The sequence below is a fragment of the Anas platyrhynchos genome, chromosome 9, assembly GCF_047663525.1.
Source record: "Anas platyrhynchos isolate ZD024472 breed Pekin duck chromosome 9, IASCAAS_PekinDuck_T2T, whole genome shotgun sequence".
Classification (NCBI taxonomy): Eukaryota; Metazoa; Chordata; class Aves; order Anseriformes; family Anatidae; genus Anas; species Anas platyrhynchos.
The window spans coordinates 5,671,576-5,695,309 of NC_092595.1; the positions used below are offsets into that span (position 1 = coordinate 5,671,576).

General features: G+C 40.7%; 1 protein-coding gene and 1 long non-coding RNA gene across 3 annotated transcripts in view; one reads left to right on the forward strand and one right to left on the reverse strand.

The window, feature by feature from the left end:
- Positions 1-22,864, reverse strand: part of SPATA16 (spermatogenesis associated 16) — a 93,831-nt gene extending 70,967 nt beyond the window's left edge. The window contains exons 1-2 of one of the 2 annotated variants that reach the window (XM_072042476.1): positions 22,780-22,864; positions 5,129-5,752 (exon numbers count right to left, since the gene is read on the reverse strand). In XM_072042476.1, the coding sequence (XP_071898577.1) occupies positions 5,129-5,731 (603 nt within the window). In that variant the 5' untranslated portion in view covers positions 5,732-5,752; positions 22,780-22,864. Of the gene's footprint in view, positions 1-5,128; positions 5,753-22,573; positions 22,671-22,779 lie in introns of those variants that run through there. The other variant, XM_072042475.1, reaches the window with a different exon arrangement.
- LOC140003187 (uncharacterized) overlaps positions 1-23,734 on the forward strand; it is a 54,394-nt gene that overhangs the window by 25,897 nt on the left and 4,763 nt on the right. Inside the window, exons 2-3 of the long non-coding RNA XR_011811377.1 lie at positions 18,726-18,878; positions 21,081-21,245. This is a non-coding gene — a long non-coding RNA (uncharacterized lncRNA). The remainder of the gene's footprint in view (positions 1-18,725; positions 18,879-21,080; positions 21,246-23,734) is intronic.

The window sequence follows — 23,734 nt, forward strand, 5'->3', positions numbered from 1 at the left end:
AGACTCATGCTGATGATAAAGATAGATAATTTATGAGTCTGATTTTTAGCTCCAGAAATTTTGTGCTAAAAATAAATATTTAGCCTTTCACATGTTATCCCTTGAGGACTCATGTTTCATGGTGTTAAAATATGTCTAGTCCTTGTACAGCTTGTCTTGGTGAAAGGGGGTAATGAAAAATATCAAAAGTCACATATTCTCCCTTTTTTTTTTTCATCCCAGTGGATGACCAGTAATTTTAGTCCCCATGCTTCTTAAAGCAAGGGATTGTACAGTGATGGTTTCCTGGATGCTAAGATCCACCTGAAACAGGAGACTGGGGTGGGGAGCACAGAAATGTGGCTGTACCATGGTCGTTCTGGAGCACCTGGCACTGATGCAATGGTCTCAGTGGGGAGATATCCAAATATCTCGATGATGTGGTGCTCCCTGGACTGCAGCAGGGCCTCTAAGAAAGCCACCTGAGCTTTTCTATTCACTACTTGAGGTGAACCTCTTCTCATGTAGGTATTTGTAGAAGAAATACTTATCTTTTGCTTCTCATATTGAGACATTGATAGAAGACTCAGTTGAACCATACTGTCTAACTCTTTACTGGTATGTAATTATGCTGACAAGGCACGGATGCCATGGCCTCTTTCAAAATATTTGCTTTTTGCAGATATTGTTGCCTGGAAGAGGGAGTGTGGTCTTGACACGGCAAGCCGTGAATCACGAGGCAATGAGCCACGGGAAAGGTTAATCTGAAAACTCAAGGTACGTGAAAAAAGATGGCACTAACGTTTAGCTCACTGCCATAGGAACGGTGCCCACAGTAGCCATCTGTGGGAGATGGAGGCGTTCCAGCTTGTGGAAGGCTCCACAACAGCACTCTTGTGAATTAACCACACGCTGTTTGAGGCCTTCACCTCACACGTGGGATGTGCTTTGTGTCTCTGAGACACCGCACCGAACGCTGTGTGCTGAGGCACTGTGGACTGCTTTCTGGGCCCAGCAGTCACAAACCTGTCTCATTTATTTTTTAATCACCGGGGAGGGTTATTTGCAGAACAACAGGGTCTGGAATTAAATTTGTGCAGGTTTTAAACAGGCTGATATTTCTGAAGTCTTTTATACTCCCCGATATTAGGAGATTAGCATGAGACAAGATCTTTCAATCCCTATACAGGTTTAATGTTATTTCCTAGCTAAGCTGTTAATAATTGGCTAGAGATTTTATAGATCTGTAAAAGTATATGTATAAAAATGTATATATACATTTATATATATACATGTATACATATATTTATATATACATGTATATATAATATGTATAAAAGTATATTTTATAGATCTGTTAAAGTATATGCTTTCCATTGAGGTTTTAAGCTAGAGAGTCATTTCTCATACCCTTCATATCCCAGTCCAGATGTTCAAGTCTTATTTTCCTATGTTCCAACAGATGGATGCCAAAAATTTAGGGAAATTTACAGTGTTTCTCAATGTAGTCTGCATAATATACTGCATTACTGAGCTCAGAGGTGGCAGACCAAAGACTATTGCCCCAATTTCTTCAGCTCTTTTCCTCACTAGCAACAGAAAGTATTTAATTCTTAAGCTCTAATGGTGAGAGTTCTCCAAGGGAGCATTATTTTTAACTCTCCCAGGCCAACTATAATGCAGCTGACTAACACTAAGTCCCTTCTGATTAATTTAATGGTAGCTAAATAGTGCAGAAATAGTAAGAAGACACCAATTCTTCTCTTGATAACACTGCCTTCCTGACGTCTGTAGTAATCAGCAGCATGCTGTCCAACATATAAAAGTCTCTAAATTAAACAAGCATTTCAATTTTCTCTTCTGAAATCCAACAATTCTAGTGCTAGACATTCAGAACTGCCTTTTATTTGCATATCTGAAAAACAACATGGTCTAAGGAATGATAATGCCACATGAATATATAGGTAGAACTAGAAAAGACATTTTAGCTTGAAAAAGAGATAAGAAACATCCAATATTTGCAGTAGGTAAGGTAGCATGCTTTAGTGATACTATTGAAATGTAAGGCCATACACATGCTTTTCTGGATCAGGGTCTCTAACTCAAAATGTTGTAATGTCAGACTAAAACCTTGAGTTCCTTAAAAGTGAAAAATACCTGTAAACATTTTGCACTAGAAACTATAACTTTGAATTTCCTGACCTTTGAGCTTGTTACATATCACAGTTCTCTTCACCCACATGAAATGCAGAGGAATTTTTGTGTGTTTCATCAAGGAGCCGTGGGTAAAACAAGCACAGTTTCAATCTCAGCAGTTTAAGTTTCCTGGTTTTCTCTGCATTATCTCCAATTTGTCTATATCTGAACAAACAGATGAATTGGAGCCGATGCAGAGAAAAGCAACAAAAATGATATACAGGTTTAGAAAACATGACCTGGGAGAAAATAATAAGAGGACTGAATCTATTTAATTTAGAGGAAACTGAAAATAGATTTGCTAAGAGGTTGCAAGTACAGAGAGAATAGGATGGTTAATTGCTTTTCATGACAAATAAGGATACAAAAAGTTATCGGCTATTTAGCAGTATGGGAGATTTGGAAAAAAACCTTCTATCATCTTGCTGAAATAGATGTGAAGTCCCTCTCACTGGATATTTTTTAGAAACAGAGAACAGAAATGTCTTTCAGAGATGTTCTGAGCTTGTTGTTCTTCTGGGGAGGGTTGGATTATGAGACTGTTTCAGAAGCCTCCGCCTTACAATTCTGTGGTTTCCCAGTCACTCTGTCCACAGTCCCAGGAAGGAATTATTTAATCTCGGTTTATTCTTTCACCAGGATGTCTATTAGCTGGCCTTTCCGTTTCCCTTTAGGAGCAGACAAGTACTCCTTTCCTCTCAACTGAAAAGTGCTTTTGTCCCCATCAAAGATCACTTCTGAATGAAGGGAAAAAACAAAAAACCCTAAACTAAAAAGGATGTCACTTTCTAATTTTTCTCACTCACTGCTATAATACTTATTGTTTTAAAATAAAATGTCTTCAGTATTATAGAAAAAAAAAAAAAGAAAAGAAGAAGGAATATTTGCTTGTCAACAGTAAACCTTGAATGTTTTACAAATACTCTTGGATTAAATTTGGCGGTATGGCTCTGAAACAAGTACAGTTGGACCCTTTTTCAGGATGTCAAGTGCATAGCTGAAGTGATTGGGGTCATGGTGGCGATATAATATTAGGGAGAACCCTAAAAGGGCAGCTTGCAAGTCATCTATTCTAATCACCAATTGTGTTTCTGTGAAGTGTTTAAAGTGTCTCTCTTTATTTTTTACTTTTTTAAAATAAAGAGACACTGGCCTCTAAAATCCTTACAGCTAATAAAGAGTGATTTTTTGCATCCTGTATCATGGAAAAAGTCAAGCCCTCATCACGCAGTAAATGTTAGTGACTGGGTTAATTGTGAAAATACAGAGCATCTTTCAAGGTTTATTAGACAGCTATGCTCTTGGAGATACGGTTTTCAAAATGCTCTGATGCTACCTCTTTGAAAGCAGCCTTTGGCTGCAGAGTGCTACTATTTAACAGGTTTCACTTTACTAAAAATTGAGAGTCTGATGCCACTGTTAAATTTCATTCTGCACACAAGCAAACAGTTTATCATAGTCTGTTCCCAGCAATTGTAATCCAATTTTTGTAATCTTACATTGTTTAAAAAAAGAGAGGGAGAGAGAGAAAGATACTGGATGTCAATCTGATAAAGTTTAAATAACTGGTGCTTTTTTGTGATTATGTCAGTTTTATAGCAGCATTATGGAAACACGACAGGGTAACTAAAATCTGATTACATCTAAGTCCTTGCCCATTATGCGATTATTATGAACCATGACTTCTCCTGGCACATTATGAATTACATGGTCATAATGCAAGGGATTTCCAATATAATTAACTGAGATTAGCAGCACTAGAGAAATCTGGGAATAATGATACAACTTTGGACAATCAGTTTTACTGTAAATGCTGCTCTCTCTGGCTTCCAGGAAACAGGAGGCTGGTGGATGCAACTGCGACCCACCTGTCAGGGGTTCCTGCACCTCCTTTCCCTCCCTCCCCTCACAGAATTAATTGCAACCTTGCCAGAGTCCTGGGAACTCCCTCTTTTATTCTTTTCTTCTCACGTTATACTGATAAAATTCAAGGCTGGCTAAGATTTTTGAAAGTGTCAAAGGTTTTCAGATGCCTCCTTTCTGGAGGCTCAGCCTGAAATTGGAAAGAGCTCTGCTTTTGCAAACATAGAAACATCACTTATTGAAGGACAGATCAATTTAGGACAGCTCAAGTTAGAGCACTTAAAGATAGAAAGTCATGAAAATCTTTGATCTAGTTTCAAAGACCATGGCCAAGGTCATATTATTTCTGTAGTGTCTGCGGCAGCCAAGAGATCCTTCTTTCCATGAAAACAAAACAAAACAAAACAGATTTTAGTTCTCAGCTGCAGTAGAAAAAGCTGGCTGAGTCCAGAGGGGTTGCTCACTGCTGGACTGGTCCTTTCTCATGTAGAAATAAAAGGATTTCTGTACAGATCTAGTGGCCATCTATTGGCTTTAGGGAAAAAGAGGGAAATGGATGATGGAAGTGGATGATGGAATTGCCGTAGGGAAAAAAGGAGCAAAACCAGACCTTTTCTTTAAACAAAGGGTTAAACATTTCATCCAGTAGTGCATGGATAGCTGGGATACTGTGGGAACTCATATGGTGGTGGGAACTCTCCTGATTATGGAGACATTGTTTGACCCTAATAGAGATGGGATTAAAAAGAAGAGCTTTTATTTATTTATTTATTTATTTATTTATTTATTTTCTCCTCCCTATATGTTTTATATTTCCTTCATAAAGTATAACTAGAGTTAAAGGCCTAGATTAAAACAAAAATCACCCGAGGGTGGTTTTTTTTTTGGTTCAGTCCAGTGCCGCCTCCTCACCTGCTATGATTTATTTATAGGTCTTAATTGTCAGATTGCTCATGAAATTGCATCTCAGGATTTGTATTAAACCAGGTGCATTCCAGGCTTGTGCACCTTGTTCCTTTTGATACAGTGACACCCAATCGGCACGATTACAGCCTCTCATTTACACTGTGATCTCCCTAGCACCTCGTACCTCCAGCGCCGTGGCGAACTGAGCTGCTGCCACCGCGTAGTTCTTCTGCCTGTAGCGATCGCTGGCATCCCACAGGGCCACCTGCAGCTGCTTGTCGACCCGTGGCACACTCGGCACGCTCATGGCAGCGGTGGCACAGCCACGGTGCGCTGATCGGCGGCCTGCAGGCATCGCCACCTCAGCGAACTCGAAGGAAATCTCCTCCTCGTCAGTGTAGACCAATTCCGTTTCGATGTCCAGCAGGATTTTTAGAGGAATGTGAGACAGAGGAGCCGGGATTAGCCGATTGCCAGGCTCTAACATCACCGCTTCTTTCTTCTCAGTGAGTTTTTCATTGGTTTCTGATTTCCGTTTACGGCTTGCTCTGTCTGCATCATTACTTTGGTTTTCCGTCTTTATCTCTGCCGTTTTTATTCTCTCCATATTTTCTACTGCTACATCTCGAAGGTACTTTTTGACCTCTTGTGGTGCTTCTGGAATATCGTTCAATTTGTTTGCCGCTACGTTTGGCTCCTTGTTAGCATGTTTTTGCCGAGAGGTTTCATTCCGGCGAGTCGCGCTTAAGAAATATTTTTGAAAGTCAAAGTTGCTTCCTGGTTCCATAACTTCAGCAAAGAAAGAGTCCTAGGAGAAAATGCAGAACAGTTAAAAATACTCAAACACCACAAAGCCAAAAAACCCTGTGCAAATGCTTTCTCCACTCAGCACATTGTAGGCACCATTGTGAGTGGAAACTCTTCAGGACGTAGCACATAGCATAGCAGGCTCACTGCAATTACCTTCTTATATTGCATAAGGGTTTAAGGCATCTTAAATACTCTTGATAATGGTTGTTTATTTATGTAGGGTAGTGCTGGTGCATCAGTTTGTTACATGTACAGCAAGAAGAGAAAATCCAGCTTTTACTCTTAAGGAAAAAAAGAAGAAGAAAAGAACAAAAACCTGTGACTGATTGACTTGTGTTATATGTTGTTATGGGGTGCAAAAAATCACTGTGGCCTGATTTTCAAGAGCTGCTGAGCACAGTCGCTGGGGCCAGAGAGGAGTGCTTACAAATCAGGCACTTTGGTTACTTTCCAAAGGGACACATGCTCAAAGTGGGATCCTAGCTTCAGCTGCATTTGAACCAAATTCAGATCCAGATTTGGGTTTCAAAGCCATTCTTTATGAATTGTCTGCAAAGGACACTGGCATGTTGCTGCTAGGAACCCTCCCCCAGTAGATAGCAGCCCAACTCTCAATTCAGGGAGCTGGCAGTGGCTTCAGACTGGTACAAGATGCAGAATCAAACCCACAAGGCTCTTCTAAAACAGTTCCTGTGCAAAATGAAAGGTGACTTGATCTGCACTGTAAACTCTTAATTGTGCTCAAATTCAAAGGAAATTTTGATTTTCTTCTGCCTCTGCTGACTTCATAGTGACAAGGTGGGAGGCACGGGTATTTTTCTTCTTAGTTTTTCCATTAGTAATGAAAAGTGTAATTGTAAATAGCTTTAATCATGAGCGTCTTTCAGAATGGTTTGTTAAGCATAAGCACTCAGCCTTTAACCTCGTGTTATTGTTTAACAGACCTCCATACATTTAGTGCTGGTTTAATGCACTTAACTACAGGTACAGATTGTACAAGGGAAAGATACATAATAAATGCATTTCTCTTCAGCCATAAACAGATTTTAAACAGTGAGAAACTTGCTAAGTTTTAGTGAAGGCCATACAATGTGCACTATTGGACTCATAAAAGCTGCCAGAATATATTCTGTACGCTGTGGCACAATGACTCTCTACTGTTTAGGGCAATGGGCATTGGGCAGAAACATACAGAAGGGGATAAAGGAAAGAGATGAAGGCATTTTAAGCTAGATGAGAAGTGGATATGGAATGCTGCTGTAAATAAGGTTTCAACTCTTTCTCATGTTTTTACCCCGGTTCTGCTGCCCTGGGTAAGCCGGACTGCTGCCGGGAACATCACTGGCCCCCAAAGCGGGGAATGCACTGCTTTTGACATTTGTTCACAACCACCAGGCTGAGAACTTGACCGCAGCAGAACTGCCTGTGGAGAAACTTATTCCTCTTTCCATGACTGCCAGAGACAGAGCGAGAGGTGAGGGGATAATTGTGTGATTTAAGGTAATTTCAGAGGACTTTTTTCAGTGATATGCTGAGCAATCACAACTCCTACTGAGTTCAGTGGGGATGGAAAACCAGCGGCCCTTCTCAGATAGTGCTCTGCACTTGTCAGAATAGAGCTCAAAGGAATCATATTTATAGCAAACTATTTTGAATGGCAGCAGTAAAGCAGCTGGAAAAGGCTAATGTACTTGCATCTGGCAGCAATTTTACCTGTTTGTTAGACACTCAATCCCTTTTTAAAACAAACCATAGCACAGCCTAAAGATTGGAAGCCTCATTTTCCAGTGCTGGCTTCAGCACCAAGTAATTTAGGGAATTATGATTTATCTCCACTGTGCAGTGGAGCAAAGATACTCCAGCCAGCCCCAGGACCAGCTGAGGGATGAGCCTGTTAATCTTGGTGCCACGTCGTGCCAGCACAACTGTCACACATGGGCCTGCAATGTACCTCCTGCAGTGTATGGTTATCCCAGTGCCTATGGGGCAGTGCAGGTCTCTCACAGCCTCTTGGGTGGGATGCTCACTGGAAAATGAGATTTCAGGGCTGACATCAGATATAAGTTTGCAGGAATTTTCCTCTGAGCAGACACGTTGCACCATGGAGACCTCAAGGGCAATTAATGGCCTCTTCTACTGACCAGGAAGCTTACAAAGTCAAAGCCCTATATCTGATTGGGGGGCTGATATCAGTGTGAATGTGAATTTGTCTGGACCAAGCTGATTGCTCTGAGACTGCCTTAAGAAGATCAAAATAATTTGCCATGGAATAAAGAAAGCAGAGCTCAAACAGTGAAATACGTTCAGGTAATCACTTAATGGACATTTCTCCAGTGGACAAACACCTGAAATGAACTTTGCTGTATCAAGTGGATTTATACTGCTCCTATTGTGTTTTTAGGTGTTCGAGCTGATTAACATGACCGGGTTGTGCAATGGAGGCACGTTGTAACTCAGGCAGGCTCACTTTAATCATTGCCTCAATAAAAAGAAAACACTTCTAGAGAAAAGCTTTTAGAAAATCATTATCTTTGTCAGTTAAGTATTTTCCTGAGACTTTTGTTAAAACGTCTGTTTTTTATTTTGGAAGCGTTTACTGTAAAATGCTTCTAATGAATCACTATGCAGATAGACAGTTTAGTGCTGTAGTCAGAAGGAAACTACTTAAACTTGTGAGCTGTCAGGAATGATCTCCCTCTTCAGTCACAAGCAAGTCCAGCTTTCTGCATACTTGAGGCTTAATTTTTGCCAGGAGACCTCTGTCCAGCTTCTACAGCTACGTATTTTGTTGGGTCTGGCAGTGAGGAAACCATATAGCTTCAAATGGAGAGGCTTACACGAAAAAATATATATAAAAGGAAAAATGTAAGAACATTTATCTTTGAAAATCTTCTGGTTTTGTCTGCTGTTTTCCCCATATGGCTGAGGAAACCTTCTTGGGGAGAGCGGCCTGCCTACTAGATAACGTAAACTTCCTTACGTGCATGATCTTGTGAACCCTATTCCTTATGCTTTTTGTTCTGTATCTAGTTTGATTCTGCTTTCAACACCTTCTCCTATTATCTCAGATCAGATTAGAGAAGAACCTGCTGATAAATCACGCTGGCACTTCAGCTGGCACCTAGTTGTTAAATTCTTTGCCAGTTCTTTGATGATCCCTTTTTCCTTCAGAATTTAAACTTTGATTTCAACCAAAAAAAAAAGCTTTTGCCCTTATATCTGTGAAGTAAAACCTTTCTAAACACTGAAGACTGCATATAACGGTCTTCCTGAATCTGCATATAGCAAGGCTGAACCCCTGGCTTACATTCAGCATTGATTTAAGTGCAGTGGTAGGAGAAAGGAATTTGTTCTCTCAGAAGGAAATAGGCTGCCTTGAAGCTGGACAATTGCATTGTCATGAATAGCTTTTTCGGATATGAGTTCTGTGAGGCTGGTCTTCAGAAAAAGGTCTGTTTCCTGATTTTGGTGAAATCCTTCAGCTGACAACATAAGGCACTGTTTCTGAGGATCATGGTTGCTTTTTAAGGCAGAGGGTCCAGAGGAAGCAGAAAGCTCCAGGAGGGATTTTAGCACTGAGGGATCTCTGAGGAGCAAGTGGTGGTCCAGCTCGCATATTCCCCAGTGTTGGCATACTGGACCATACATTTGCATGGTTTGGAAGTTTAAGTGGATGGTACAGAAGCTAGGATGCAGCAAGGGAACTTGATGATCATGTATTTTACTCTGAACTAGGTTCCTTACGCTGGCCGTTTGACAGCAGCCAAAGTGGACCCATCATACTCTGTTGTTGAACGTGCCCCATAAATGCCTTACAAAGGCATTTGACAGATTAGGCATCAGATCTGGAGACAGGAATAATCTCCTCCTAGTATCAGAACTGGCAGAAATCTCTGCTGTCATTCGTTTTGTTTTTGCTTCAGCTGCAGCCAGGTACAGGCTGCCTTGGCCAGGATGGGCTGCCTGTACCTCACCGGCTGTCCCAGAAGTCATTAGTGATCATCAGCATTTTGTGCTCTCTGCTGTGACCGTTCGATGATGTACAGTTTCTAGAGGATACCATCACAATATTTTTCAGCCAGGGCACGACTGTCTGCAGCACATGTTTTGTGCAAAGACATCCTGTGTGTCTTTCAGTGAGCTCACATGAGTACCAGCAGCAGTGCAGTTGTCCTAGCCTGGTTCCCCACCTGGGCTAATTCATGTTACAGAAGATACTTGTAATGACAACTGCCGTATCAGTGGACTACTAAGACAGTGATGAGACTTTTCCAGAAAGTTATAGGAACTGAACTCTTTTATCCGTAATAGTCTTTTTCTCCCAGAAGACCACTTGAAATCACAGGGCAGTCATCTGCTACAGTTCATTTCAGTGCAAATGTTGGAAGAGGCAAAAATGCATCCAAAACTATGGAACAAGCATAAGAAAATTATACCACTGGTACTTGTACAAGTGTTATCCCACTTCTTCAATGTCCTTTAGTACAGACAGAAAAATATAGTACTATAACAAAACACATCCAAAGCCCCACAACAGATAGGTCATTAGTTGCCCTCCTCTATAATAATTTCACTTAAATTGAATTCCAGATATCCTGATCCATCTCTAAGGTGAGGATGCTCCAGTTTTATCACTTAGAAATGAAGCAAGATTTATCTGTATTAGATTTACAGACAGACTTTCTGAATGAGCATGTGCACTGACAACAGCTATGCTGAGATCTGAACCGGAGATTTTTTCAGTCCATCTTTCAGCAGGATGACTTTTTAAGCACTTCCTTTACTGCTGAATACCACAAAGGCTCAGACAATCTATTGATGACGAAGGTCAGCACCTTCTTAGCAGCCCATAAAGTGAGTCTCTCACAATCAGGTTTCAGACTTTTTAAGATTCTAGCCATTTCTTTAGGCAATGAAGCAACCTAGTTCTTTCATCTTGCTATTTTTATTGTTTGAAAGCCTGAGTCACATCTGATCTTTTTTATTTTTAGTTTTCTTTTGGAGAAAAAAAAAAAAAGCCTTAATGTATCTTTTTTTGTTCAGTACTCTTATTTCTTTGTGATAGACATAAGTAATGGCTCATTCAGTGCAAAATCAGAACTCCTTACATTTTTCTTGCTGTGATAAGGGCACACTTGCCATTATTACAGCTGCATTGTCCACATTGCCGCAGTAAAGGTTTTGTCAGCACTTCCACTCTAAACACTATTTTCACTCACTATATTTAACCTGTTTATAAAAATAATAATAATAAATTGGACTCCGGGCTGAAATTTGGCAAGGGAAACAGTGTTTTATTCAGAGTAGTTTGCAGGGATTTAACCATATTACTCTAATTGGTCTTTGAGGCTGAAACTCACTTATTAATTGTTTACGTGGTACTGAGTACAACAGAGCACTAATCTCATTAGCCTATAGACAGAAGAGAAATATTAAACTGTGTTAATAATTACTGCTCACAGCTATCAGACAGCCAGCTCACTAGGTGCTCTTATGCAAAGGCTTAGGCTTACCATATAAAGTCCGTTTCCTTCTTATTGCCAGGAATAGCTTATGCAAGTTAACTAACGTTGAAGGTAGAAATGACAGAAACAGAATATAAGGGACAAATTCTGGTTAAAATACTTAGTATCTCTTTAAGGATAATTTACACAAAGATATGGGAAAACTAGATTAAAATAATCAAGAGAAGTTTTGACAATGTATGTTAATGACGTCATCAACAGTAAATCCCTATTCCTGCCAGCTCTGGGTAATCTTGAGTAGCAATGGAATCTCCTTCCTCTCCCTCATGAATCCTTTCCCTTCTTCACTATATGTCTTGTCTGTATTCTCTTTCCTGCTTGCCTTTCTTTAAACAAGGATCTGTACAGCCATGCTCCTGGAGAGCCAGCATGAGTGGTTTCAGAGGCTGCTTCTCCTGGCTGGCCAACAGTGCCCTCCCTTCCCTGCTCTTGCTGCAGCTCTCCGAATCAGTGCTCCTGGGGCATTCCCGTGCAGACTAGAACAGCTGGGGGTAAACAGATCCACAGAAGTACCTGGGATCTGAGCAAATCCATTTCACGAGGCACTGAAGCAGGCTAGAAGCACATACCACGAGTTAGTGGCACCTAACACGTCAGCCACAGGAGAGATGGGACTGGATAGGCAAGGATGGGAAATTCCTGCCCTTGCTGTCTTCTCCATCATAGCATGTGTATTTATCTGGTTCCTTGGCTTAGCCAGTACTGTATGGTCTGCCTCATTGCTGTCAATCTATAACCAGCACCAAGGCACATTTTTTAAAGTTTTAAGGCAGTATTTTAATAGGTTGTAGGACTCGCTGAAATGGGTTAGCCAATCTCATGAGAGTTAAAAAAAGATCTTAATATTTTCCGTTGCTTTGGGGCTTTTTCCCCTCCATGTGTTCTTTAAAACATTATTTTAAAATGTTGTAATTTTGAGTACCACAGCAGAAGTTAACTGCCAACAGTTCCACACAAAGTTAGAGACCTCAATTAACTATTTACTGCTATAGGGATGCTCAAGGATTTTGTTAACATATTGTACGAATAAAATGAGAGCTGTCAAAGGACAGCAAGCTAACAACTACAATTATAATTTAAAATCAAGAAGGAACCCAAATCTCCCCAGCAGCATATCTCAGGGCAGTGAGGCAAAGCGAATACAGACAAGAAACATCAGTGATCAACTGACAACCTGGAGGAAGGAAAAGGAAGATACAGTGCATGGTGAGGACTCAGGATATGTGGTGGGTAACTAGTGTGACTAAGGGAAAATGAAGAGAGACAAATTGAGGATGTTTTCTGCATGTTTTTTAGGCACTGTGTAACTGTCTTCCTTACACTCCCTCCTAGTGAAATACTTCCTCTAAAAGTGTGGGAGAAAAATACTGAGAAACAAAAGAGACAGCAGGGAGAGCATTTCAGCTTGGCGTAATGATGTCATCCTATTAGCACAAAGCCCCGCATTGTCAATTAGGAAAAAAAGGTCAACACTGTGTCTGACAGGGATGTGAAGCCTGGCCAGCCTTCCTCGATTGGATTCGGCAGCTCAGCACTGCAGGAGCAGAGTGGTTCATTTTCATAGCTAAAGGGATGCCGAGAGTGAAGACGGAGAGAAAACGGAAATTTTAAAATGGTAAAGGTTTCTGCAGCAGGCTCCTGAAAAGTGGAGTTGTGAGAACAAACAATTCCTCTGTGTGAGGAACAAGGGTGTATGTGTGAGCCTAAGGTATAAACAGACTAGCGAGCTTAGGGTAATCCTTAAATGAAAAGGAATGCAAAGATTGGTCCTAGAACTGAGACATTGTGCTGAAAAAGCTCGATTTTTTTTTTTTTTTTTTTTTTTTGTACTGCAATATTTCCTAATTCTGTTGGGAAGACAAGAAAGCAATTTTTGAAGAGATTACAAAGCAAATGTCCAAGTGTCCTACTTGCTCTCATTCTGAAGGAGATGAAGAACTATTGATTTTCTGAAAAGATTGCTTTGAAATGGTGGGAGCTGAGTACTTCTAAAGAACGAGTGCAGAGGGGCAAAGTTTGGTTTAGGAGGGTTGCTGCAGACTGTGCTGTGGGCTTGATTAGATCTGCCAACATGCTATTAAGAGGTCTGCATCTCAGAGCTGCTCTGGGCAGCCCTGCTTCCAGGACGAGGCAGGAATTCAATGAGAGCTCACAGTGCAGAGAGCGCTCTTTTCACTTCACAAAATAATCACATTCCTATGGGACCAGACCCAAGGAAAGCCTGAACCTAAAGGAGACATTAGCAGACCTATAACCACTTCCATTACGTATTGTGTGGTGCACAAAACATAGGAGCTGTCAGATCCACAGCGAGGAAGGGGCCTGACACCTTGCACAGCACTTAGATCAAATGCTTAGCAAGCAAGATGTGGCAGGAGATACAGATCCTTTTCTTGCTCTAGCTATACCATGTTACCATGATCAGACCAAACTCTAGTCACTGATCACCACCTAGGACAGATGTCCCCTCACAGTCCCTGCAGTTCTGCTCCTTAACTTGTGTTAACTGAAAATAACTGTTTTAGGTGAGAACTACCATTTTTGCTATTGTTTCTGTTCAGCACCAACAAAACCCCACTGCTACCTCCTGTAATGTTTTATTTGGGAAAACATTAGCTGCAGCATCCAAGTAGGACCATCCCATTTTGACAAAGACAGCTTTGGTAGTGATCCTTCCCTTTGGGTACGCTACCTGTGTAATTAGAATAAAAGCTGGGGTATACTGAGACTTGTCACCGAGTGCTAGAGTTTTGTAAGTCATTCATTTTATTGGCCACTTAAACAAAAAGGTAGTATTTATTTTTTTCCCCTCTAATAGTAACACAAAAAGCTACCCAAATCAACAGTCAACCAAAAGTAGCAATAAGGAGAAAAGGAAGGAATGAGAATGGGAAGAAGAAAAGGGAGAAAGAACAAAAATGATAAGGAAGTCATTGAATCGGGGTCTGAGAAACAATCAGATGAAAAAGGCCATCCCATTAAGATGCAAAGTGAATTTTTGTGGACTGAGGGGCTGTCTTCCTTCTGAATGTCCTCCCTCATTGCTCCCATTCCCTGCAGGGAGAATCTCCCTAGGTAGATGTCGTTAACTGGAATTCCTTTTTCTCATCTTTTATTGTTGTGGCTTTTATTTCTTTGGTGCTATTGTTCTTTATGACTGTTGTATCTGATTTCCAATGTAAGAGCAATACATGGAAGAAAAAGAGTAAAAAGAGTAGAGTACAGCCCAGGGTGATGGAACTGTGCAGCAGACAGCAAGTACTGGCAAGTCCCTCCTGCTCTTTTTGTAATGAGGATGCTTTGCAGCAGGGGATCACGGAGACTGCAGCTTAAATGAGAATTGGGGAAATTTTAAAGACCTAGTCCAGATCTTCTGCTGGCATAAATTAACACTGATCTGTCCCAAAGATTTTAGCGAGTCTGAAAACATGGAAACTGGTGGTTCTTTGGAGCACAAGCTGGTGCCTAAGAGCAGAAATTCATCCCTGCAGAGAAGACCAGGCAAACACTGTAACTTTATATCTCAGCTAACAAAACTAAGTTGTCTTTTGCCAAGTTAGCTACCTTTTGTGACCCCAGCAATACAATTTGTCTTGAAGCTTCTACACAAGTGACCCTTAAAGGCAGTATTGGAATTCTTCTGCTTGGGTTATGGAGGCTAATAAAGAGTCTGATAACTGGTGGGAGGGCACTGGAGCATTCATGCATAAGAAATCATATGCACATCTATAACCCGAGATTTTTCTGATGTCATGAAAAGAGATGCAGAACTACTGGTACTTAATTCTCTGAAACTTTCAGAGCTCTTTCTAGACTCAGATATCCCTGCAGTGAGTGAGTGATGGTTAAACAGGTAGTTTATAAAAAAAACCAAACAACCCAAAAACATCCAACCAAGCAACCAATCAAAGAAAAAGCCCCAGCAAGTGAAGTGGAGAGGTTTCTTTCCAGACCAACAAGGCTTTCTATTTACCTGCAACATGCTGTCTTAACAATTACTGTTCACTGAAGGTAAGGGCTAACCTGAGACCTAATGCTGGCTTTATTGATGGGGTTGTATAGCAGTGAAAACTCCAGGGTGCACAGGATAAGAAAGAGTGAAAAACTTTTTTTGGTGGCAATAAGAACTGTTGAAATAGCCAAAGCGACATCGTCGGGGACTAATCTGCCTTGGAGTCAGCTTGATTAAAAATAACAGACAACAATTTTCTTATGGCTCCAAAATTCAATTGAATATCTCCATCTGTTATACAATGCTACTCTGTCATACAGAACGATCTGTATGTTGAAAGCCCTGTTCAGGCATAAACTAATTAATTTTCATGGCAGGACCAGTCCTGTGAGGTGCAGTGCTTCTCCAATGTACGAGAAGCCGAGGGAGCACAGGAGCTCACAGGGTGAGGCTGAATTTCCCATTAGATATGTAATTAAATACTATGGGTCCCACTGGGAGGCAGAGATATTAAGCAGAGATATTAAAAGAGTTAGCCATAGCTCAGCACCAGTTCCTCCCTGGCTCTGGATTAAGGGCCCAACGGTGGCAGCTATCAGTGACCCATCCTCTGCAGAGCAGTGCTGCGGTTGCCTTATACTGCTGGTATACCTCCAAGGGGTTTCTTCTGAGATACACACGCAGACCTAGGCAAAATTTAAGGGTCAGAATTTATGATAAAACGCTCGGAGTTTATCTATCCACCTCCTGATTTCACTAGCTGCTTTAGCAAATAGTCAAGTTATGCTTATTCCATTTCTCACAGTGTGGAATAATGAATTTTAAGTATTCCTAGGCAAAAGAAGCCTGGGAGGAAGGAAGAAGAGAAAGGCAGAAAGATTAAAAAAACTTACATGACACCAGGAGAAGCACATGCCAGTAATTTGAGGATTATATTCATTAAAAATGTATTTTAATACTTTCCAGAGTCATCATTACAAACCTAGAAAATTTAGAGTCAGGGTTTCTGGAACTTTTTTAACCCTTGCATTACAGCCATGCATGCCACCCCTAATTGCTTTCTAATTTGACATGTAATGGTTTAACAGTGGCAGCTGAAGCAAACCCAGTAACAACTGAGAGCTAAAGCACACAGAGATGAGAGCTCCTGACAGGCAGAGCTTCAATTCACCAACTTTGTATGGCCAATAGAGCTGTAACATAAAAGTTAGCAGGAAAGAAAAGGTTGTGGAAAAGGACTGGCTGAAATAGCTCAGATTAACATTCAAGGCAGTTCTTTCGCTTTGACACCTTTTAGGTTCTTAGTATGGCTTCTGGTTTTAAATTCTTCTTTTAGTTTGGTGTCTTCATTTTCCAGTGGGAAAAAAGAATGCCTTTTGTTCAACTGTTTTAATCTCTGTGAATGTTTATTACCTCTGCGGCATTATTTTTGTCAATATGAATTTTAACCTTGAAGTGCCTCAAGAACGATAGGGAAATTCTTTTCCTTCCCTCAATGAGCAAAATGTACACGGCATAAGTACTATAGGTGCAAATTTCCCATTGGAGATGCGTGAGCAAACCTCTGACATGCTCATGTGCAGCAACACAGCTTTATAAGAGCTGTGACAGCCAAGGGAAATCCAGTGGCAGCTGTGGGCCACTGGGAAACAGCAAAAAATCCTGATCCGACAATTGATTCTGACCTGTTTTTGTTCATTTTATTAAATGTGTGGTTGGTTCTCGCCTTTATTTCCTATAAACCACACCTGGACTGAAGCCAGCGCTATCACAGAGTAATGCTGATTCCGTAGCCCATGCTTTTGTAACCTTTAAGTTTCGCTACTCTACTGTTTTATTTTATGACCTTCCTGAGAAAATTCCGCAAGGCTTCAATGGATGCATGATATTGCAACCTGAATTCTAACTTGTAAGAAGGTGACTGACCGTGGTACGTCATTTGAAAGTCAACTGTATCTGTTCCTTTTATTCAGCTGATTTTGCCAGGAAAAGTTTGTAGTGTTTGGCAGGGCTACGCCTGGGATGTGAACACCACAGTGTGATCTTTGCCATTAGCAGGGATCTTCCAAGGCATTCTGGTTGCTCCAACATTTAGATTTAAAGCAAAGCAGGGGTTTATAATTGCTGTGTGTCCTGACTACAGGCTACTTTTGGCTAGAAACCCAATCTGTTGAATTAATGGGTTTCTGTGCACTCAGATTTGGAAGGTGAATGAAGCTTGGCTTCTTTGTATCGTCTGTTACTGTAAATGGTTCTGGGAATGGTTCTTCTGAAGGTCTTACAAGGTGGCTATGGAAGACCAAATGATGCGACTTATTCATCTTGCTTTTACATTATGTGTAAAACTTTGTTTCAAAATCATATAACATTCTTTTTTCCCTAATTTCACAGAATCAAGAAGAACCAAGGTGCCAGTTGTCCTTCCCAGGTGGAAGGTTAGGAAATAGGGTGAGGATGGTGACAAATTCCCTTGAGATCACCAAAATCTGGGTTTGCCCAGGGACCAGCACTTTGCTGCTGCAATTAATTGCTGTTCATACCCTCGATATGTTGTGAAAAGAAAACAGAGGGATGGGTGCTGGACCTGCATGATCCTCTGTACCTGCCTCCAAGCCACATGGCAGCCAAGAGTTTTGAGGTGGCAGCCCAGCAGTTTGTCACCTCCTGCCCAGAGGCATAAATATCCACTTAAATACAAAAAGCACAAAGATGCTCCTGTATACCCATATCCCTAACTGCAATGTATCTTTCCTTCTTTTTGATGCTCTGTTTTCCTGACTGTTAGTGTCTTAATGTTGAACAACCCCGAATTGTTCATTTTGCAAAAGCAGCATTTGCTGCTGTCGGAGTGACTCAGGATTGCAGAAGACAGCAAACTCCAGGTTTTTCATTTGTGAGGCTAAGTAAAACCATTAAAGCTCTAACCCTCGGTTATTCTCAGTAAGGTGTCGTTTTAGAGGATGCTGGAATTAAGCTAATAAATAAATAGGAAGAAAAAATAAAACTAAAGCCAGGGACTTTGAGCAGGGCCTGCTTTGCATCCTGGCTTCTGTGAAATCTTGCTGCAGCTGCTCTTGCAGCTGCATTATTTTCAACATCAATCGGAGTGATGCTGTGTAATAGCCTCGTTACAGAGGGACTAAAGAGCTAACAGAATCCTAAAATCTTCAGACTTTTTATAAAATTTACATTCTGAAATACCATACTTAAACTATTTTTCAATGTTTGAATTTAAATGGGCACAATTAGAGTTGATTTTTATTTTGTTTTTCAACCGGTAGTTATTGCATTGAGCAAGTATTCCTCATGGTCACGGTCCTGCAAACACACACATGCAGCATCTTAATTTTATGGAAGTGAGTAGGCTCACAGAGCCACATAACATTAGACATACAAACAAGCAGTTACAGGGCCAGGGCTTACGATGTAATAAGGAAATGCTGAATGCAGCAATACAGTTCATATTGAATTTTCTGTGTATTCTTTCAAAACAGCAGTGATACTTGGAGCCTCCTGATTGTTGGCCTGACTTACCATTTCAATCAGTTGCTAAAAGCTCCAGTGACTTTGTCAGAGCAAAGAGAAACCAATGCAAGCACTTTGAAGGACTCAGCCTTACATCTGTACAGAAATCTCTGCCCAAAAAGGTTTATCTCTAGTTGCATTTGAATAATATTGCCACAATATTTCATCTATATTTCCTAAATAGTTTTGCAAGCCTTGGTATGGACATCCTGGTAATGCTACCAATGTGCACAGGAAAAAAAAAAAAAAAAAAAAAAAAAAGGATATTTTAAGAAATAGGCACTATAAAGGGAATGTATCTAATAAAATACTTCATTTATTGATTCTTAATGTAATGTATTACAGTATTATAATTCCTGTAAACAATGTAACTACAGAATGAGTGGTGTGCCCACACTGAAATACAACAGATCTCATCTTATTTAGCATGCTGCTTACAACTCGCCTTCTAGAAGGTATGCAATTAGATGACAATCTCAATTTTTATTTTAAAATATTGTCTCTAGCCCACATGGCTGCAGAAAAAGGCTTGGAAATATAACTCAAGTATCATGTAAAGGCTCAGGAACCAAAAGAAAAGAAATCAAAGAATGTATTTCTTAAAAAAAAAAATAAAATCATTCTAATCTGTTTAGATGTTGCTGGTTGCCTGCCTGAGGATGTTTAACGTTTAAGGTTAGCAATATTGTATGAGAGGGAGGTTTTATTGTTTGGATACTGTAATAATAGTGACTATTTTTCCCCATTCTAATTATACTTCACATGCATCTCTGTGGTAAGTACGGGCAGACCATGTGGTTCCTGGGCCTCACAGAGCTAATAAGACTTCACTTTTCAGTGGTGCATGGATTGACTTACTAATATTTGTAAAACACAAAGGAATTATGATGATGAACATCCTATAAATAAATAAATATCTCAATTCATTAGCTCAGGAAAGCTCTGTTTTCTTTCTTGAGGTGATTACTGAAAACGCTTTACCATGTGTTTCATCAGCAACGAAGATGACATTAAGTGGCAATATTTTAAAATTAGTTGTCTTCCATTCTTCAAACTTTACTGGAAAAAAGTTACATTTTCTTTTCAGATTGTATTTCCTCAAGTATAAAACAGACGCATTTGGATAAATAGATTTGGAACATAATATTAAATTAAATGAAGAAATAGAAACATAATGAAATAAAATCCAAGTATCTAAAAAAAATTCCTTTCACAGGACTGGAGTGGATACCTAATGTTACTTCTCTTCTTTAGCCTGGTATGAGGATGACAGGTACTCTGTCATCATCCAAAGTACCCTCTGAGATGCCACTTCTGATCTGAACAAGGAGGGGTGTCTGTTCATGGACAAGCAATTTCAAAATCCAGTTAAATATATTAAATCTACTTCTACATTGAGCACATTGTTTGTGCTTAGTACATTTATTACTATCATTAAAATAAAATTAAATGGTGCCATCTGAGATCAGGGCCGTATTATCCTATTACATATTCATCGTACAATAAATACATTTTTGAAGAGACAAAACAGAGGAAAGAAGTATGCTTTGCAGTAAAATGGTGTTACAGAAATGAGACACAGAGACAGAAATCCTACTCAGAGCCACAGCAGATTTAGGAATCAGCTCCTCACTGTTACGGTTCCTGCAGTTACCCTGTTTCAGTCCCATCTAAAACTGGTGCTGGACCAGCTCAGCCCAGCTTTTCTTGCCTCAGGGGCTACTGAGGAGCAGCTATGTTGGCAAAGAGCTTGGGTGGTGGACCACTGACCACCTCCAAGCAATCAAGCTTGCTGAGCACATGACTGTGCACTGGGGTGTTCCAGGGCTCTCCTTGATGCACTCAGGGTAAATACATCCTAAATGCTCTACAGCAGAGCCTGGCATAGGAGTTCCAGCTCAGCTCTTGTGAATGCTTTCAGCCCAATATTTTTATAACGGCAGAAACTTAACCTGCTGGAAGGTGTCTCAAAGGGAAATCTCTATCCCTGCAACCTTGCATTTACCACTCGCATCTCAGACTGTCAAGTGTAAGCAGAAGTTTCTTCCCACCTTGGCCCACTGGAGAAGGTGTCTTCATACTTATCAGCACCTGAACTCCACTGATGTAAATGAAAAAAGCTCTAAAACAGGTTCAGAGAAGGGTTTTGAGTAAGGTTCTTATTCACTTGTCAAGAGACTAAATTGCTGAACTCACTTAAATCAGAGCAACTTGTTGACATTGCTCTCCAAGGAAATTCTGCAAATGCTTTTAATGCAGTAAAATATGAAGTCTCTGCAACTTCTAACTCAAACAAATAATCCCTACAATTCTTACATTTGCAGACCACAAGACCGAGCTGATGGAAAAAGAGATGTTGGAGTCATGTTGCCAACCTGGGACATTGCAAGGATTCAACAGGCATTTCAGAACAGACAATGATGTAAACCTCACAGACACCAGGCAACTTCTCTTATGCGCCAAAGAATCCCAAGACCAGAGGGAGACAAGTAAGAAACACCAAACAAAACAGCACAATTAATCAAGCGACTAATATAAAAAAGTCTCAAAACAGAACAAATGTGCCATATTGCCACAAAATGTCATTTTGCAGATAAGTGAATAAATTTACTCTCCAGCCAAGCTTTTTTTTTCTTTTTTCTTTTTCAGTATCTTCAGCCCTAATGTTTCCTCTGCACATTTGCTTCCCCACGTGCAACTTGTATATGGCATCTACATTTTCCTACTTTAGCTATGCAGTTGAGGTGAAATGTAGATGTATGATTCATTGCATCCTATTCCCACTTACTAATCTGCTGCCTTGAAAGTGCACAGCAGAGCAAAACAATCATGGGGAAAAAAGTGCAGCAGGGCTAAAGCAACAAAAAGGGGAAAGAAAGAAAACAGAAATGCCTAGGGATTCAGTAAGAGGGGAGACACATCAAAGATCTGAAGAGAGAACAGAGAAATAAGAAAAGAGATAGGAAGGGGAGATGGCAGGAGCATGAAGAATGTAGCTGGATGAGGAGCAGAAGTGATGAAACGGAGTTTCCTGGGCCTTTGTAGCTGGGCTCTCCTGTGTCTAAGTGTGTATGCTCTGAGTAAGGCTTTCTCTGGCGCTGGTTCATTCACAGTGTCTCCCTCGTGTAAACTTTCCTGGTGTCTATTTAGGGGCTTGTTGATGCTGCACTTATTTGGAAATAGGATCCAGGGAGATCCAGCTAAACAATAATTAAGCCTTTTTCCTCGAGGAAAATGTTATAGTCAGAATTAAATGGTAGTGAAAAGAAGCTGAAAAATAGAAGCAAATGTGAAATGAAAAAGAGAAGGCCCTTCACCTAGATCTTCAGGGCTGACTTTTTTAAACCTAAGTGACTTAGGAAGACGAAAAAAGCTCTGGATGAGGAGAGACTGGAGAGTAGTTGGTAGAGGTACCTAAGAAGATCCATAATGCTGAATGAACTCCCTGAATAGGGGTGGCTGAGTTGTAAAGAGTTTGATTTCAGGTGATGGAAAGAAACAAGGGATTTGGGGTAGGTAGGAGAGAAGATGCTTTGAAGAAACCCATTGTAGTGTCCAGAAAGCACTGAGGCTAGACTGTAAGTTTGGGTGAGGTAAAGAAAAAGAAAGGTTGTTCCCTAGTAAACTCTGTTAGGGGTGAAGGTGATAGAGGAGGAGACGTGGGTTTCCTCTTTGACAACAAGGCACCCTCTCCATTGCCTCACAAACTGTTAATACCTGGCTATGCCACAAAGAGAAAAGTTCCAGTCATGTTAACTCAGACCCCACATAGCCCCCATCTGTGTGTGGCATAGAGGCAGGTGGCTCTCTCACTCACCAGGTAGGTCTTCAGCCACCGGTGACAACTACGTGCCAGGCGGAATGTGCCAGGGTTCAAAAGACAACATTCCACCCCAGCGTCCCGGTATCCCTGGAGTCCTCACCGCCCGGTGTCCCACAGCTCCCCATGTCCTCACTGCCTGGATCCCTGCATCCTCATCACTTTGTGTCCCCACACACCCCTTGTGTCTCCCATATCCTTACCCCCTGATGTCCCCAGCATCTCCGTGTCCCCACTCCATCCTCACCGCCTGGTGTTTCCTACATACTCCATGTTCCCTCTGTCCCCAGGCTGTTGCCCTTGTCCCCAGAATGCCCTTGTGCCCACCACCCTTCATCCCCTACTACCCTGCAGTCTGCCACCACCCCTCCACCTGCATGCTAAGCCATCAGGCCTGGCCATGACACAGTGGCTAAAAACAAGGGTGGCAAATCCGTGATGGCAACAAGTCCTCCTGGGCTAAGCAGCAAGTCCAGCCCTTCAACCTTATATTGTAAGGGTATGGGTAATGGATGGATGCTGGCTAACTAATTGGAAGCCCATTACAAACTTGTTTGAGGTTACTGTTCTAAATACCCTAGTTGCCAGTCAAGATCTGATAATTTTTGAAAACATTTTAAATATCTACATCTTAGTATGACAGGAATATGAAACAAACAAACAAAAAAAGTGCAAATGTTACAAAAGGTGAAGTAATCAGCAGGCTTATTATAGACGCTGTCAGGTTGCTCAGGTCCCTTGATTTAAGTTGAAAAAAAAAAAAAAAGTACTGGTGCAGATGGATTGCTCATAAGATGTATTCAACGTTGCTAGTCCAAACAGCATAATTTTTAAGGCTAAGCATTCCCTATCCAGCAATGTTTGAACCGAGTGCTTTTTATGGATGTGATTAGTTCACGTAGTTGTGTGATTATGCACATGGGATCTGATTCACAGGATTGCTTCTTTCTTCCTTGACAAAGGATAGATGTAAAGAAAGAGTGTAAAAAGGTTTGTGCTTGTTAAAAATATTCATGAAAAGTAAAACTTCAGGTGTAGAAAAGCCACATAAGGAGAAAAAATGGAGTTCCTAGGTCTTCTGAAATTTCTACCGTGCAAAGAGTTTTAGTGTTTAAGGCTCATAAAATAGATTGAGAGTCCAGTGACATACAAGAGTGG